Below are 18,727 nucleotides of genomic sequence, written 5' to 3'. Positions count from 1 at the left end.
TGTAGTTTTGGCACTTTTACTTGGATTTTTTAAAGAAAGTGAATATAAATAATATCCTTGCACACAAAGTCTCATTCTGGAGAAACAGGATGTAGGATTAAAAGGTGCAAACATCTCCCTTCTTCAAAATAACATTGAAACAGATAAGTGTACCTGTTAAATCTCCTGGTTGGCAACTTTATAAATCTGGCTTGATTCATCTAATGCCACAAGTTTGACAAAGTTGTTTTTGTTTAAGTGACACCTGGTTATCCACTTTCAGTACATGTACCATTTGGCCAGTGGTCCATAAATAATATTAACATTTTCAATTCAATGTGGAAATCTTAAAAGTTCTAAAGGAAAATACTGCTCAGTAGATAAATTCTCCTGGAATTTCTTGTAGCAAAGGTTCCTCAAATTTAAATCGTTTGGAAATGGCCTTTTGCTCCATTTTCTCTTTTTCAGACTGTCTGCATTGTCCTAAAGTATACGAAGTAACTACAATTAACTCCTCTGTTACAATAGAGTCCTCCGTTTCTGGTTTGTCAGAATTAATTTCAGGCACAGAATCAACTTCTTGAAGGGCATTTGGTTCTTCTAATGCCCCTTTCACCTTGAAAGAAGGATCTTGATCACTGCTCTGTGTCAACCAGGGATGTCTTAGACATTCTTCAGCAGTGGCTCGGTCTCTGCATAGAGATACATATTTTACACTTAAGACAACATATTAGAACTTCAATTAAAAATTAGAGCATAAGGTACTGCATTTATTGTATTATAATTTGGGAAGTATGAAGAGTTGGCAAAAATCTTATTGTGATTCCTGATAAAGCTAGAGGGTTTGGAATTTGGGTGTAATTTCTCACAATGTTGAAAAATAATATATTAGGTAAGGTATCTCTGAAAAAACTCTCTTGAGGAACAAAGAACACATGGAAAATATCTGCTAGGGATTAGCTGTCATTTCATTGGCAATTTATACTAACCATGAATTGCAAGTGCCATTCAATGTGTGACATATCTGCAATAATAAAATTCTGCTAAATAATACTTTAATCCTGTTAAATGAAGTACAGTTCGTATTTTCAAAAATATTTTCATTTTGGCCACTTTTTCTTTCAACAGATATGGGAAGCCAAGGGTTTCATCTAATATATCAACAATTTTGTACTTTCGTTTTGGTGCTTCAGTTGTTGAACTACTTTCGCTTGGAGCAGATTGATCAAAAACTGACAACGATTAATATTAAACTGATACTTACTCTGGTTTCTTAATTAAAAGTGTCTTTATGAAGTCAATAGCTGACTCAGATACAACATCAAATTCTTCCTCAGAATAACTTAAATTCATCTGTGAGATGTTCAAGAATGTTTCTTGTTTATTATCGCCTAAGAAAGGTGATATTCCTGTAAGCATGACATATGTTAACACGCCAATGCTCCTAAATCAAAAGAAAATGTAAGAAAAATTAGCGCCATTCTCACTCTTGAAACTAATTTAATAAATTTTTCATTAATAACACTTACCACATATCTGTTGCCATGCTGATAGGATCATAACTAAGAATTTCAGGAGCTAGGATCAGAAACAGAAGAAAACATTTAGTTTTGTGGAAAAAATTAATTATTAACATCATAAATTAATACATATTAATAACTAGACATTTGTAATTAACTTGTTTACTTTTCACACCTCCAACCTCCGTTGTTGAGTCCTAGTATTTGAAAAATATATGAAGGAATAAACACTGCAATATAAACTGCAATTTCTGACACCTTGCTCTTCTCACACCCTCTAACCAGCCAAGCATCGTCTCTATCAGAAGGCAGCTTTTAAATCTTTCTCACCTGTTCCCATCTCTGCTTCCCTGATGCCCCGCCCTAGCCCAAGGCTCGCCCTCCTCACCTGGGCCTTCCCCGCCCGTCCCACCCGATCTGTTCTCTATGTTGCAGTCAGAGTGAGCTTCTACAACGGCCACCCACTTATAGTCAGTCAGTCAACAAGGCTAAAAAAACACTGGGCACCCTCAGATACATGCATCATGGACAAATGCATCTAGAGCTGAGAAAAATAATATGCTTTGATAAAAACCGAATTGCTGTCACCCATAAGCACAACAGAAAGACATTCTCCAACATGCAAGGAGTCAGGCAATAAGGTACTGAATCCATGGGAAAACAGACCAAAGACTAAAAGAACTGTGGTAATTACGATGAAAAAAGGAATGAAAATGTTCTAATTCTAGGAAAGAACACTCAAAGTCACATATCCATTCCTTTTTTTTTAGCGAGATAATTCATCTTTATTGCCTGACCTGCGGAGCATTCTCTACACAGCAGAGAGAAGTGCGGCAGCAACAGACAGGCAGAGACAAGCTTGGAAATCCTTTCACAAGTCAAAGAGGTTAAGGCCCCAACCTGGTGCGATTACGGCCGTGAGACTGTGGACAGCCTGTCACCTAAATAAGGTGGAGCAACAGGACGACAGGGAGGAGGAATCCCTAAGAACCAGATGGCTTCAGATCTCAGCAGAGGAGCGGCTGCGCCTATATACAGCGTCTAACCAGGAAGCCTCTGCTGAGGGACAGGACTCGGGCCCTTGCCACGCGCTTCCCTACTTAGGCTGTGACTTCCTTCCAGGCAGCCCCGGCTCTGGGAAGGAAAACCAGTAGCCCGCGGCCAGCGTCTGCTGCGGGATCACCCTCTGGCCCTCCAGCAGCACGATGGCCGGCTCTCGCCCAAAGACAGCTCGCACAACACTGGGAAGAGGGAGGGAGGCGGGCTCGCCCAGAGCAGCACCCAAGGCCTGGGCAAACACAGCACCGGCAGTGCTGGAGGCTGGAGCCACTCTGTTCAGGACCCCCTGCACATGGTTTGCTTGCAGGGTCAGAATTCCCACCAGGTCTCTGATGTGAGGCCAGGGGAAGAGGTGGTGACCTGAGCCGATGGGGCCCCCCAGGCCCAGGCAGAAGGGCAGCAGCATATGGCTGATGGCAACAGCCTCACGACCCAGCACAACCCCGGAGCGCGCAACCACCTGCTGTGTAGAATCTCCAGGAAGCCTGGCTGCAGCTTCCCGTTTGGCTATGAGGTTGGAGAGAAAGTCAAAATCCCCTGTCCTCATCATACTCTGCTGTCGGGCAGGGCTGGCAGTAAGACCTGTGACTAAGATCCAGGCCTAGGGGTGGGGCTTTGGTGATGGCTTTAGATAGTATTTGGGTGGTCTCCAGGCCGCTGCTGAGAACCTCGTTTTGGAAGGCTTCGTTCCACATGATCCAGCCCGGCCCCGGCTGTCAGGGGACCAGCGCACTTCGTGGCCCCTGGCTTTCAGCAGCTGGGTTAGGGCTGTCCCAGTGAAGTCCGTCCCACCACCCCCACCTCCGCCGTGACTGCCACCTATCCATTACTGATTTGGGACAAACCCCCACAGAATGTAAGAGAGGAAGAGGAGGTTGGGAAGGAAAGGCCAGGTATGCTAATCTCCTGAATTTTGGTTTCTAAAATGGTTGAGCTGAGAAACAGAGGTTGTGAATATTATTTTAAAATTTCAAAAGAAACAATTAGGAGATTAAAATTGAAGTGCATAGCACCCAAATTACTCCGGGGGGGGGATAGTATAACAGAGATGGTATTTTTCTTCACATATCAAAAAAAGTCATAGTTGACTTCTTTTTCTACCCAGCCGAGACCCATGGTGTGTCACTTCAGCTGCTCTCTTGCTGCTACTTTCAATGTTTAAGCTTCTTCTTTCTGCCGGAAGCATTCGACCTTGCACAGATCTAACCGAATGCCTTCTCTGCTCCACACTTCCATGGAACGCCACACTTGGCATTCCTTTACCAATGTTTGTCATCGACAGGAACATCCTTAATGGTCCTTACTCGTTAAATATCCTCCCACTCTCAGATAAGTCAATATCCTACTTTGTTAAGAAAATACTCTCCTATTCTTTCAAAGTCTTTTAGACTTTCAGTGAATGGATCGCCAATTTGGTACTTCACTTTTGAAAGTTTTCCATTTTTAAATTTCATCCAAACGAATGAATCTCTGATGGCAGAATTTCAATACGGCAGATGGCTGGCCCCACTATGAATCGAGCCACATGTGAGGGCCCTAACGAAGGTGATGCCTGACCCCAAATACAAAACCATCCCACTCTCGTGAACACTCACCCACATACTCAGGGGTACCCATAATTTCTCGGAGCTCTTCACTGTTCTTCATTATTCTTGAAAGGCCAAAATCAACGATCTTAATGTCACCCAGTGGAGATTCGCTTGTCAGCAGGATATTCTGAGGCTAAAAAATAACACCCCCGCAAATCAACAAAACCATGATCAAGTACACAAAACATGTAGCTCATAAAACATAAATTTCACCTGTGAAATTGAGACTGAGGAATTTAACAGGAAACAGTAATCTGTTAAAGAAATGTATTTTCAACCTCCTCCCTTATATTGGCTCTTCCTCAGCATATAAAAATGCTTCTGTCCCTATCTTAAAAACAAAACCAAACCACTTACAGAAACTATCCTCCGTGACCCTGAATGTCTTTCTGGCCAGCACACTCACTCCCTGCTAGTCCCACAAAGCTCGGTTTCTTTAAAGTATGGCCAAAAACAATCGGTATTTTTTCCCAATCCAGCTAAATCTGTTCTGCCCCCTCTTTGAGGTCACAATAACTTTCACAGCCTAAGACCCACCAAAGCCCACGGATGCCTTTCAGGGACCGTTCTGCACGCTACGGTTTCTGTAGCACTGGGCACTGACGATCACCCTTATGTTGTTGAAATTCCTCTCTTCACTTACTCCCTCTTGGATCTCCTTCCTTCCTCTGTAGATCCCTCACTATTTTCTTGATTTTTTTCTTCTGCCCTCCTTTTAAATATTGGTGTTGTTCAGGATCTCTTGCTGCCTGGCCTTCTTCTACCACTCTGCATTTTACTTTTTGTGCTCTGTCTCCTTCATTGTCCATCATTTGTCATACCTAGTGAAGTCACCAGTCATATCAATTCCACTTCCTAAATCTCCCATCCAAGATCAGATGAGATTGGGCATGTTCAGGGTGGTATGGCTGTAGACTCCATTTCCTAAATCTCAAAAATCCCTATTGCTTAAAGTTTGGGCTTTCATTATTTCTTACCCAGACTACTACGTTAGCCTCTTTTTTTTTTTTTTTGAGACAGAGTCTTACTCTGTTGCCCAGGCTAGAGTGAGTGCTGTAGCGTCAGCCTAGCTCACAGCAACCTCAAACTCCTGGGCTCAAGTGATCCTCCTGCCTCAGCCTCCCGAGTAGCTGAGACTACAGGCATGCACCACCATGCCCAGCTATTTTTTTCTGTATATATTTTTAGTTGTCCATATAACTTCTTTCTATTTTTAGTAGAGATGGGGGTCTCACTCTTGCTTAGGCTGGTCTTGAACTCCTGACCTCGAGCGATCCTCCTGCCTCGGCCTCCCAGAGTGCTAGGATTACAGGTGTGAGCCACCGCACCCGGCCCTACGCTAGCCTCTTGTCTCTAGTTTCCCCCATGTTCAACGGCCCCTCCACTGTACAACATAGTACTCTCCCCAGAACAAGTCTGACCAAGTGCTCTCCCCATGGTTGTCTAGTTATTGCTCATTCCCAACACATACTCTCTCAAAAGGGGCTGGGGCGTGGGGGCGGGATGGACATGGTTACGGGCGAGGGCTACCCAAAACCACAGAACCAATGAAGTTCACATCCCTGGAGTCACTTTTGCCCAGTGGAAGATAACCCAAGACACTTTTGTATAAAAAGGCAAGCTGATACACTATGGACTAGAATATAAAATTCATTCGAATTTTTAAAATACGAGATTTATAGTAAAATATGAAAGAAAAGTTTGTGTTTGTTTCAGAAATGGTCTGCTCTTACTGTTTTCTGCCATAAGGAATACATCCAATGATAAACCGAGAAGCATTGGTACCAATAAATTACAAAAACCTCCCTGCAGCACCCAGAGTGTTTTATGACCCCTGCCCCATTTTCAAGATTAATCTCCTGTCACTATTCCACTAGGCAGTCTCCGTTCCAAATCAAACAGTCTGTGATCCTTAAATAAGACAGGCACTCTCACATTTCATGTCTCTGCACACGCACTGCCTTTGCTCAGGAAGCCCTCTCCCCTTCTCCCCGACAAATGTGTTTCCATCACTCCGCCCATGCTTGGTGGGTCTCAAAGCCCCGATTCCTCTATGAAGCCCTCCCGCCTCCTTCCAGGGAGGCCTGATGGCTGAGCCCGCTCTGCTCCACAGCATCCTGTACACAGCAAACTTAACCCACTGCTTTGTTAACTTTATTTTTCTGTCTCCTCCATCACACTTGTCCCCTAGAGAAGCTGTCCCCAACCTTTTTGGCACCAGGGACCAGTTTCATGGAAGACAATTTTTCCACAGATGAGAAGAGCGGGGGGAGACTGCAAGTGATGGGGAGCAGCTGTAAATACAGAGGGAGCTCCGCTGGCTCGCCCACTGCTCACCTCCTGCTGTGCGGCCCTGGGGTTAGGGACCGCAGGCCTACAGGTATAAATGACTGTCCACATTTCCTTCCTTGCACTCGTATCCTCCTACCACTCCACGTGGCTTCTGTCCTCTCATTCCACAAGAAGTCACAAAATCCAGGGGCAGGACTGGGGGTGGGCATGACGGTGAGGGAAGTGCAGGCACTGCAGGCTCCAGAGGCCGTTCTAGGGGACACAGCAGAAGGGGACCGCGTCTTCTTTAAGTAGCTTCTAGCTACTTCTTCAAGAACAAACTAGTGCAGCACCACGATTATAAGTCCCCAGACATTTCAAGGCAATTTTGGTTTTGGTACATTAATAAAATACTATAGTACAATAAAATGTCAATTATTCAGGCAAATTTGATGGGAGGAATTTGCCTAAGTGATACATATTCATAATTAAACCTGTTTTGTCCTTTCCAGTACACATAAAATGTCAAGTGAAATACTGCTAAGGGTAAATCTTCTCCCAGTCTTCTTGTGATTAGTAAGCATGCACGTTGTGAATGACCTTAAATACCATTTGTTCCCTTAAAATAGTTTAAATGTTTTCCCCTTATGTTTTGTTTATACCTTATATTCCTTGAGAAATGCTTTCTTTGGTTACTATTCAAAAGCTAACTTGTTTGGTGGTAATGTCAATCCTAGATTAGTGTGATGAAATTATTAAAATTTTATTGTATTGGAACTTAGACCCTGTTACGTGCATCTAAGATATATCACAATGAGAGAATTTTTGAAAATGAAGTCACAGAGTTAAAGAGAGGACTGTGCACGGTGGCTCACACCTGTAATCCTAGCACTTTGGGAGGCCAAGGTGGGAGGATTGCTTAAGCACAGGAGTTTGAGAACTGCCTGAGCAAGAATGAGATCTCTTCTCTACCCTACTCAAAAAAAAAAAAAAAAAAAAAAGAAAGGAAGAAAAAAGTTAGCTGGGCATGGTGGTGTGTGCCTGTAGCCCCAACTTCTTGAGAGGCTGGGGCAGAAGGATCCCCTGAATCCAGGAGTTTGAGGTTGCAGTGAGCTATGATCATGCCAATGCACTCCAGCCTGGGTGACAGAGTAAGATCTTGTCTCAAAAAAAAAAAAAAAAATTGAAAGAAAGGTTCCTAGAAAAAACACATTTCTCATAAAATCAGAGCTATTTCATGAAATTTCACAGTTCATGTTGAGTATGTGGCCCCTACCAAATGTGCTGTTTTGACCACAGCTATTTTTAAAAAATACTTTACTCCTTTAAATAAAAGTATAGTTATAGGACCATAATCTCTGTCAGTTCTTTGATGGTGAAATATACCTACTTCCAGAAGGTTAAAATGTCCTGAAAACAAAGATAAATACCTCAGCATTTACAATTGAGTTAAACCTTCTTTCTAGGGAATCCAGTTTGTGATAAAGTTGTGGCACACAGTACCCAATTCTATGTAAAATGCATGAGTCCTGGGGGGTGGGGGAGAGAAAGCAGCACAGCCAGTCAACAGAGAGGCAACAACAGTGAAATAAACAGGAAACCTGCAGGCAGTCCTCAAATAGACAATGGCTGTAGGGAAGTCTTTCTGTAGTCTTACTTCCCTGCTTCACGGGAATCCTTTCGTCTACCTTGGTATCTTCATCTGTGTACGCAATCCATTTAACATTTACTGAACAATCACCACTGGGTAAGATTTAGTGGCTAAGATCATTGTAAAGTCGAGGTTAACCTGGCTCAATAAAGCTTAAGGTATCATGGACATTTTAAAACGTTCTATCAGGCAATAAAAGTGCTAGTAAATTAACTTTGTAATATTAAAACCCAGGTTAGAGTAGAGAGATAGGTTACTAATCCTGTCTAAATTAATTTGGGGGACTGTTTAGAAATGTTTTTATGTTACCCTGCTTTCAAGTAGTACTGATACTTAAATTATGAGTGATTCAATTTAAATTTCAAGTGGCAAGTCCCAGCTCCTAGTCTACTTTTTACCTTAAGTATAACAGGAATGGAAAAGTTAATGATAGGCTGGGCGCGGTGGCTCACGCCTGTAATCCTAGCACTCTGGGAGGCTGAGGCAGGTGGATCGCTCGAGGTCAGGAGTTTGAGACCAGCCTGAGCAAGAGCGAGACCCCGTCTCTACTAAAAATAGAGAGAAATTATCTGGCTAACTAAAAAAAATATATAGAGAAAAAATTAGCTGGGCATGGTGGCGCATGCCTGTAGTCCTAGCTACTTGGGAGGCTGACGCAGTAGATTGCTTGAGCCCAGGAGTTTGAGGTTGCTGTGAGCTAGGCTGATGCCACGGCACTCTAGCCCGGGCAACAAAGTGAGACTCTGTCTCAAAAAAGAAAAAAAAAAAAAAAAAGAAAGAAAGAAAAGAAAAGTTAATGATAGAATACCTACTACAGCTGTCCCTCAGCATCTGTCAGGGGCTGGTTCTGGCCGCCACCCCCCCCGCCCACCAAGATACCAAAATCCACAGGGATGCTCAAGTCCCTTATATAAGATAGCGTAGCATCTGCATATAACCTATGCACATCCTCCCATATACTTTAAATCATCTCTAGATTACTTATAATGCCTAAGCCTACACGTCACCTCATTTGCATGGATTTAATGTAGTACTGGCATGGGATAAATTAAAATTTTGCTTTTCGAAACCTTGTGGTATCCACCCCCCCACCCCCCGAGTATTTTCAGTCCGAGCTTGGTTGAATCCACAGCTGCAGAACCCACGGATACAGAGGGCTGACTGTACTAAGACTGCTGAAAAACTGAACCAGAAGGCCATTTGAGGAAAAGAGAACACTGGATTTTAAGGCTGGATTTCTCTGTGCTATTTCTTGTCAGTCCTCCCAATTGAAGTAAAAGGCGGCCACGCTGCTGAATGACTAATTCATCAAATTATTGAGATTGTTTTGGAACTTTCAGTTTTGTTATGACTTTGCCAGAGTTGTTGTTTTTCAAATTATCAGTACTGCAACATTTCATATGTTAAAAGAATGGGCTTCTCCTTAGTCATAGTTTGTCTTTTCAACTTTTGTGGATTTATGGACTTTTACTTTTATGGACTCCTAAGTCTGCAACTGCTACTCCTCAAAGAATTTTCTGAGCTCAATTTAAGGTATTTGGCTAAGAGTTTTCAGTCAATTAGTCTTCGGTAAACTGATCGTTTGAGGTCTACACTGAATCCAAACAGCATATTTCTCATAGTGTCAACTGTCTCTTTAATGAAAGCAACTATAACAGTTACTCTAACTAACTTCCGCCTCTGGGACAGGAATTTCTCATTTTAACCAGAATGGAGACTAAATAGCCTACTAGCTTAAAGTTACCATATATATTGGCAATATCAATCTTCACAGAATTAAAATATAGTATTTTTAGTTTTGAAGCAGTGTGGGAAAATAATCTTTTTTTTTTTTTTTTTGCTTAGTCTTTCAAGCTTTTCTAGGGACTGAGAGTCAACATTATAAGCATAAATTCTCACGGGACAGATGGCTGTTGAAGGTATAGGACAGTAGACTCTCTGTGTCCAGACTCAGAGAGGTCACGTGGAAATGACCTTTTGGCAGAAATCACTCTGGCCTGCACTGGGGCCACACGACCCCCTCTCTATCCCCTCCCTCCAGCAGTTCACTTAGAGACACACGGGGAGGAGTGTGAGGGTGGAGGAAAGGCTGAGAACTCTTCCCATCACCTTGATGTCTAGTTCCTCTGGGGCTAGGAGATATGGAGAGTCCAGTTTCCCACATCCAAGGCCCATGATCATCACCATTAAGGTCTCGATTAAATCTGGAAAGAATTCTACACCAAGTGTACTGGAGAGAAAGGAGAATGATTTATGCTGAATGTACTGGGAGAAAGGGATATAATTTCCTTGTGTAAATACACAGTTAGACCTGGTATTCAAGAACTTAATATTCACTTTTAACTGCTTTCAAGTAACATCAAAGATACATGACACATGGTGTTGGCAGCCTGTCTGACTTGCTACTTAATTAGTTCCTGAATAATGGCCATAGGTTGAGCTGTCATAAATTGAAAGCTCATTTCGTATAGGTGCAATGTTATTTAAATTGGGGTTCTGTTCCTGGAAGTCCTTTCTATATTACATAACTACTAAAACATCATAAAAAATAAAACAAATATATGGTTTTACAGAGTTAAGAGTATAAAACCAAACATGAAAAAGACTATAGCATAGATAAACATTTTTTTGGGAATTCTTCTGCATGGCTGATATTAACAGAGGCTTCTCAAAGTAGGGGTCCACTGAACTCTGGACTGCAGAGACCATCTCTTCCTGGTAAATGTTCCCGTGGGAAGCACAGGTGGAAATTTCTCGGAGCAAGGATCTTTGAACTTCTTATGCACATGACAGACTAAAGGAGAGAAGCAAAGCCCCAGTTCCCCCACTCAAGCTATGGAAAGTTTTAACCAAGTGCTCTTCAGTGTTAACATTAGGCCATTTCTGCATTAACATCTGGGGACACATGTGGGTATGCACGTGTCCACACTTGCTTCAAAAATTGTCACTGTAACTACCCTGTGGCTACTGCATTGTGACTGTCCATTTTAGCCACAGTATTAAAACATTATCTTTGAGAAAAGATAAACTGTTAACAAAATGAATTTAAATTGGCATCTTTCAGAAAAGAACAAGAAAGCTTCCAAATTGCTTTCTTTCCTGTAAAATGAAAATCAAAGTCTCAGGGCCACCCCCCACCTGCTTATGCAAAAGAAAAAGTAAAAACCTCAGGCACCTGTGAAGAGCTGGCCCAGGAGATCATTTGTTAAGGAAATTTCTTGCTAACCTCCCACAAAGCAAAGACATGCAAATTGTACCTATGTTTAGCACCTAAAACTGAAGCCTGTGTCCACACTAATCATGAATTACAAGTTTATCTTACAGGTAACAGAACTGGAGACAACGACTCAGACATTCTTTCACCCACCCAGGGACATCTACATACTTGATGTTTCCTTCACTCCCTTATTTTATGTAAAATGTAGATTTCTTGGGCCTCACAAGAACGTGACCACTTTGCTTTATCAGTCCCCGCCCCTCTTTTTCCTTCTCTCTGTGTGCCTTTAAAATGCTGAAGGTTCCAACTTCCCTTTTGGACAAAGAGCCACAGCTTGTCTGCAGTTTGTTTCCCCGCCCCCCACCGGGCACATCCTCAAAATCTTGGCTTAATAAACCTCCACTGATTGAGACTTTTGCCTCAGTTATTTACCTGGGTTGACATTCCACTGTGTTTTTCTGTAGGAAACCAGTATTTAAAGGAATATCTATTAATCTTCCACTCGATTTCAAATGGGACATTATCAAATTTGCTTTAGAAGTCAACCTCCAGATGACACCAAAGGTACACTTTTGAGAGTGTCCCTTCATGCAATAAAAATGAAGCCCTGCTATTTTTTATACAGTATGATATATATATGCTTGTTATATATATCATATACAAAAGGAGTTATGGAATGTGCCATATAGCAGTGGTTCTCAAAGTGACCCCTGGACCCAAAGTTTCAGCATCACCCCACCCTACCCTGAATCAGAAACTCTTGGGTGGGGCTCCAATTTGTTTCAGCAAGCCCTTCCCGGTGATTCAATGCACGTCAGCGCTGGGGAACCACTGCCATAAAGCACCTACTTTCTGCTACAGGGCACAGAGGTCAAGGTGGATCAGTAGAGGATCGTGGAGTGTAATGAGGCTGCAGTTTAGGACAGGAAAGTTTTTTTGGGGGGTCAAGGGGCTTTAGCCTTCTCAGGTTTCCTTTCTAACCCCACTTCCTCTGGCCCATGAGGCTATACCTTTGTAAGTGGAATAAACATAAGGAACTAGTGTCACTGTGGTATGTTCTATATTTAAGGACAGTTTCATTTTCCCACGGCCACACCTGGACTTGGTGTGAAAGTAACTCGCAGGAAGTCAACATGGATCCTAAACTTTTCTACCATAGATGTCTGAAGAACATACTAAGAATACTCAAAGGCCTTGTTTTCTGTCTCCTGAGCACCCATTCTCTATTCTTCCAGAAACAGAATCAGCCTGAGAATCTGTCCCTTCCCCAATCTCAGTCACGTGAAAGTTGGGATGGGGGAGGGGTATGCCCACATCTGGGGTCAGAGCACATGACACTGATGACACTGGCCTGGCCAGAGCCCTGTACCCGCAGCACACCTATTAGCTCCAGACTGATCCAAGCTGGTCTAATCAGAGTGACTCCCAGGACTTCTGAAAGAGGTGTGAACAGAGGCTGGCTCTCTCCTGACACGGAGCATCTACCTTACGCACCACCATCTTACTGCCATTCAGAGAAAGCAGAGCTGAATGCTGGAGAAAAACTGAGCACTGGCAACAGTTTTTGAGCTCTGAATATTGTCGTAACTGAAGCTCGAATCATCCCTGGACTTTACAGCCAACAGAATTTTCCTTTTTTGCTTGCCCTGATTTCAGCTGGCATTTTGATCATTCGAAAGGATCATAAATGATATGCTGTCCTTTGTTTTTCTTTCTCCCCTTCTCTGACAATTTTAAATTAGAAATCTATCTGCCTCTAATCTCTTCAATTCTCTCATTTATTTTATTTACTGCTGCCTAATTTTCCCAAAACACTGCTTTTCAAATATTCCTGGCTCAAAAATCATCTCTCTCTTCATGACTTTGGAATTTGGCCTTTTCTCAACTTTCAGTATCTCCTAACTGATCTCTCAATTCTAGTGAAACTGTCCCATTTTTTTCCCCAAACACATCACAAGTACTTCTAACTCCTGTGAGGTAATTATTTTCTTATTATTCTTTACTTATATAAATCCCAATTTTTTAAATAAGGTCTAACTCAATATTGGCTCCACCAGGAAGCCTTCACCTACCTCAACCATATTCTCTGATTTCCATATTTTTGGCATTGTATTATTATGTATCTTTCCATGTACACACATGCACATTATCTCCCTGATAAATCTAACTGGGCAACATAGCTAGACCCCATCTCAAAAAAAAAAAAAAAAAAAGAACCTGTAAAGTAATTCAGATCTTACCTTTAAATCAAGATGAACTACATTATAAGTATGTAAAAAGTGAACACCTTCTAGAATCTGTCGCATGAGTCTTTGAACATCTTTTTCTTTAAAGGCTTCTTCTCTGTCTGCAACGCACTGGTCAAAGATTTCACCCCCAGCGGCACTAGAGAACAGCAAAATTAAAGTAATATATAATTCATGAGAAAGGAAATGGTGAACACTTACAACAAAACTACAGAGTAAGGTGGTGACAGCCTGGCAGTACTGTATACTGTTAACATGGAATTTAAAACCTGAAGCAAAACACAGTAAGGGCTGAGCCAACTCGGTCCCAAGCAGCTAGACATGCACCACGATGCAACACACACCCGCAAAGCCCTGTGCACACACAGGCCGCAGTGTGCCGGCAGCACTCAGAACCGTCTATGTTCCCCAACCGAAACAAAGAACTGTATTTTGGCTGAAAAAGTTTCTTAATCACAATCTACTGTCATCTGAGTCCCTCAGCTCATTACTACCATCTGCAACAAAATTCACCAGAGGTCCATTGACATAAATACAAAGATTTCTTTATCTAAAATTTGAGAGCAATTTATTAATCCTTTCCACTATGATGTTTAACCATTCTTGTTTAGCAAATGGTTTCCTCTCTGTTTTCTCAACAATTGTAGTTCACATAAGCACCAAATATATTGCTAACCACAGTTATTTGAAAATTTTCAAGGATGTACTTCAAATACAGACTATTACGAGAAGCTTTAAAAGCTAGCCTTAATTGATCAAGACTACGTTCCTCTTAGTACATGTGCAATCATACATTACCCTGCTTCAATGAAAGTTTTACCCGTTAACTAAACTGTCATATTAATTAATGGAACTAAATGTAATTTTACTAAAGAACAATCAGAGATGTTAAAAGCATGTCTCAAGTAGGGTAAGAGAAAACATAAGAATATTAACAACTACTTCACACAAAGCGCCTGCCTTGACAGATGTTAGAGAAGCTCTAAAATAGCTTTGCTGTGTCTATCTTTAACTGTAGCAAGATTTCTATAACTACATTTAGCAAAAAATTTTTACACAAAAACTACTTTTATAAAAACTATTAAGAACTTTAAAGTTTTAACTTTCTAGTGGCTCTTAGAAAGTTGTGGGATAAGCATCTTTTGACCAACATCATTCAGAGCCATATAACTGATGTTCAGAGGCTGAGAGTAACCGAGCTTCCGGGCGGCCTGCACACTGGCTAGACCGCAGCTCCCAGGCTCAGACACCCAACGCTCCTCTGTCTACATAAACTAGCACTTCCATCTCCGTCCTGCTTAGAGGCCCAGTTTGCATCTTTACTCCTTCAAATTCAACAAGCATCAGTCAAATATGTCAGGCCCTATGCTATGTCCTAGAGATAGAAAGATAAAAGACAAATAATAAGTGTGTCAGAGCCTTCAAGCACTAGCTGGGAGAGGAAAATAAAAGACACTTTTAATATCAAATATATGTGTCTGAAATTCTATATGAAGTGATTTGATAATTGAGCAATTAATTGGAAAGGAAGGAGGAAAAAAGATCTTAGAAAGATGCCATCTATTTGGACCCCTGAAGTCTAAACTAGGAATCCACGTGAAATGGCAAGGGCGCAATCCAGGCACAGTGAGCACCTAGGTATGGGCACATTAGTGTGGAAAATACATGGTACACTTTTTTTTTTTTTTTTTTTTTATTTGAGACAGAGTCTCACTCTGTTGCCCGGGCTAGAGTGAGTGCCGTGGTGTCAGCCTAGCTCACAGCAACCTCAAACTCCTGGGCTTAAGCAATCCTACTGCCTCAGCCTCCCAAGTAGCTGGGACGACAGACATGTGCCACCATGCCCGGCTAATTTTTTCTATATATTTTTAGTTGACCAGATCATTTCTCTTTCTATTTTTAGTAGAGATGGGGTCTTGCTCTTGTTCAGGCTGGTTTCGAACTCCTGACCTCAAGCGATCCACCTGCCTCGGCCTCCCAGAGTGCTAGGATTACAGGCGTGAGCCACTGCACCCAGCCCACTTTTTTTTTTTAATTTGTTTTTGAGACAGAGTCTCACTCTGTTGTCTGGGTTAGAGTGCCGTGGCGTCAGCCTAGCTCACAGCAACCTCAAACTCCTGGGCTTACTCGATCCTCCTGCCTCAGCCTCCCGAGTAGCTGGGACTACAAGCATGCGCCATCATGCCCGGCTAATTTTTTCTCTATATATTTTTAGTTGTCCATATAATTTCTTTCTATTTTTAGTAGAGACGGCGTCTCGCTCTTGCTCAGGCTGGTCTCGAACTCCTGACCTCAAACGATCCACCCACCTCGGCCTCCCAGAGTGCTAGGATTACAGGCGTGAGCCACCGAACTCGGCCTATGGTACACTCATTAAAGGATAAGTTGCTACTTCCCCCTCCAACAAAATGGTATGAAACTTGCCCTCTAGCTATAAACTAGAAAATGAATCAACTATTTTCAGAACGAGAATACCAGGCAGTGTAAGTAAAACCATGAGTCCTGAGAGGAGGGAAACAAACAAGATGGCCCTCTTATCTCCCAGGCTTCCCACATGGAGGCAGTTTATGGACAGTGGTACAAGGTGGGGAAGGAACCCAAGCAGAATGCCGTGGCCGTGCGAAATGGAGAAGACAGACCGGGAGTTTGGCAAGGCTAAGGCAGTTGAAATTTGCAGGTAGAGCACAGAGAAAGATCTCTAGAAATCTCAGCAGCATTTTGGAGTCTTAGACCAAATGCTGATATGCACATGGATAGGGTAAAACTCTGCAAGGTCAGGCAAAGCACTTCTTCCCAGAAGAAGCTGAACGATTCCCAGTGTTCATAGAGGACAGGGTAAAACATTTGAATTTTCTCTAGTTTGAGTAGGAAAACCACTCCACATACTTAGGGCAATCAAGAGACTCTCACCCCACCCCAGGAGGCCCCTCCTTACTATTACAGCCAAACCAGCCCCTAGACCTGCCCTCACGGAGTTGATCCACAAGTAATTTAACTGCTGTCAAAACAAACCTCACCAATTTTTAATAGAATAAAATCAACTTAACACTGTACCATTCTAAATGTACAGCATCCTACCAAAAATTTCTGTCTGAAAATGCCACAGTTATGACCCACAACTAACAGGAAAAACAACAAAAACAGACAGAGAAACAACAGAGATAATGGAACTGGCAGATAAGGACTCCGGGTGTTATAAAGATGCTCAAGGAGTTAAAGTAAAATCCTAACATTACAAGGAGAGAGATGGAAAGTATAGAACCAATGGAACTTCCAGAGATGAAAAGATGTAGTATTTAAAATGAAAACTTCACTGAATGGTCTTTATAGCAGATCAGACAGTGCAGAAGAATCAGTGAATTTTAAGACACAGCAATAGAAGCCAACCAGTGGGAAGTACAGAGATGGGGTGGGGTGGGGGAAGACTGAACAAAATAAACAGGGACCTTTGGGACAGTATAAAGCAGTTTCACACACTGTAATTGGAGGAAAAAGAGAGGTGGGGGCAGGAAAATATTAGAAAACATAATGGCTGCAAAACAAAATTTCCAGATCTGATAAGAACTATAAACACAACAATCCAAGTAGCACAATGAACCCCAAGCAGGATAAACACAAATAAACCAAGACATATCATTGCTCAAATTGCTGAAAACCAAAAAGAAAGAGAAATCTTTCAAAAGGCACATTTGCAGGTGAACCAAGGTAAGAATGATCACAGACTTCCTGTCATAAACAGTGCAAAGATGACGACAGTGGAATGACATCGTTAACAGAAGTGTGCCTAGCATGCAGGGTGTGAGGATGGAGAGGGACTAGCAGGGGAAGAGGTAGAAGAGAAGTCAGAGAGAGGAGCATGGGAGGACGGCAAAAGAACCCCAAAAATTCTGAGTTAGGTACGATGGGCTAATGTATAATGCTAAACGTCTCCTCTTCAGGAAGCGCCCCCACCCTGCCAAGCAGGGTAAGCCGCACAGCGCGGGGCTGGCAAGCAGAGACTTTGGAATCACGCACTCCTGGACTAAAATCTTGGCTCTGCTACTTGTGTTGTAGCACAACCTTAGGTTGATTATTTCTGAGTTTTTTCTCATATATAAAATCTTGTTCTAAAATTTACAATGTATATTAAAGCAAACTTACAAACGATGTGAGTGAAGCACATAAGCTGGCTGGAAGACTTAGCATAGTGCCTGGCACACAGTAAATGCTTCATATATTATGGCTGTTATACTCTGTGTTCACACAGCAACTGACAAGCATTTCCAGTAAAACGCATTGCTGCAATCACTGACTGGCTGAATATCCCTTATCCAAAGTGCTTGGGATGAAAGCATTTCTGTTTTTTTTGGATTTTGGAATATTTGCATAGACATAATGACATATCTTGGGGAGGGGACCAAAGTTTAAACACAAAATTCATGTATATTTCATATACAACTTATACACACAGCCTGAAGGGAACTTACACGATATTTTTAATAATTTTGTGCATGAAACAAAGTTTGTGTACACTGAACCATCACAAAGCAAAGGTGTCACTATCTCAGCCACCCATGTGGACTCACAGCAAGTTTACACTCAGGCGTGCCTGCTGCATTAGCAGGTCCCAGCAGAGTCATTCTGCCCTTGGCATCCTTAATTCCTGTAGGGGCCGTCTCATAAGCCACAGTCAGTGAGTGTCTTTCTAGGGCAACGCATGAGGTCAGGTGTGGAATTTTCCACTTGGGGCATCATGTCAGTGCTCAAAAAGTTTTGGATTTTGGAGCATTTCAGATTTCCACATTTGGGATGCTCAACCTGTACATCTATCTCCTTTGCTAGACTTTTAGCACTTGAAGGGAAGGAGCTATGTTTTTTTGCTTTTTATATTGTCAGCACCTGTTAGTACATAGTGTACATGGCAGGGGCTTCAGAAATGAGTAACTGACACAGTGATCATAACCAGCCTGTTTACACAACAATCTACCGATGTGGCTGAGCATTTTGACATGTCAGCATCAAGACTATATATCTCTAAGACTTTCTTTTTAAAAGCAGAACACAAAGCTCTTTGGCCAAATCATACTGATTTTGGTTCTAAAAACCTGATCACTGAAGCCACAGACGCCACTAAAGGTTTCTTAGCAAGGGAATAATATCATCACATCCATGCTTTTGTTACCTATGTAACAGCAGCAGGAGGGATGTCCTAGAAT

The 18,727-nt window shown here is 42.1% G+C and overlaps 1 protein-coding gene and 1 pseudogene across 1 annotated transcript in view; both read right to left on the bottom strand.

Moving 5' to 3' along the window:
• The window catches only part of STK17A (serine/threonine kinase 17a), a 34,944-nt gene continuing 16,217 nt past the window's right edge, over window positions 1–18,727 (bottom strand). Inside the window, exons 3-7 of the mRNA XM_045564030.1 lie at window positions 13,527–13,671; window positions 4,154–4,280; window positions 1,509–1,557; window positions 1,244–1,423; window positions 1–671 (exon numbers count right to left, since the gene is read on the bottom strand). Coding sequence (XP_045419986.1) covers window positions 353–671; window positions 1,244–1,423; window positions 1,509–1,557; window positions 4,154–4,280; window positions 13,527–13,671 — 820 coding nt within the window. The 3' untranslated portion in view covers window positions 1–352. The remainder of the gene's footprint in view (window positions 672–1,243; window positions 1,424–1,508; window positions 1,558–4,153; window positions 4,281–13,526; window positions 13,672–18,727) is intronic.
• On the bottom strand, window positions 1,564–4,143 carry LOC123646871 (annotated as a pseudogene).

Source organism: Lemur catta, chromosome 11 (assembly GCF_020740605.2).
Source record: "Lemur catta isolate mLemCat1 chromosome 11, mLemCat1.pri, whole genome shotgun sequence".
Lineage (NCBI taxonomy): Eukaryota > Metazoa > Chordata > Mammalia > Primates > Lemuridae > Lemur > Lemur catta.
This window is presented reverse-complemented; position numbering and strand designations above follow the sequence as displayed.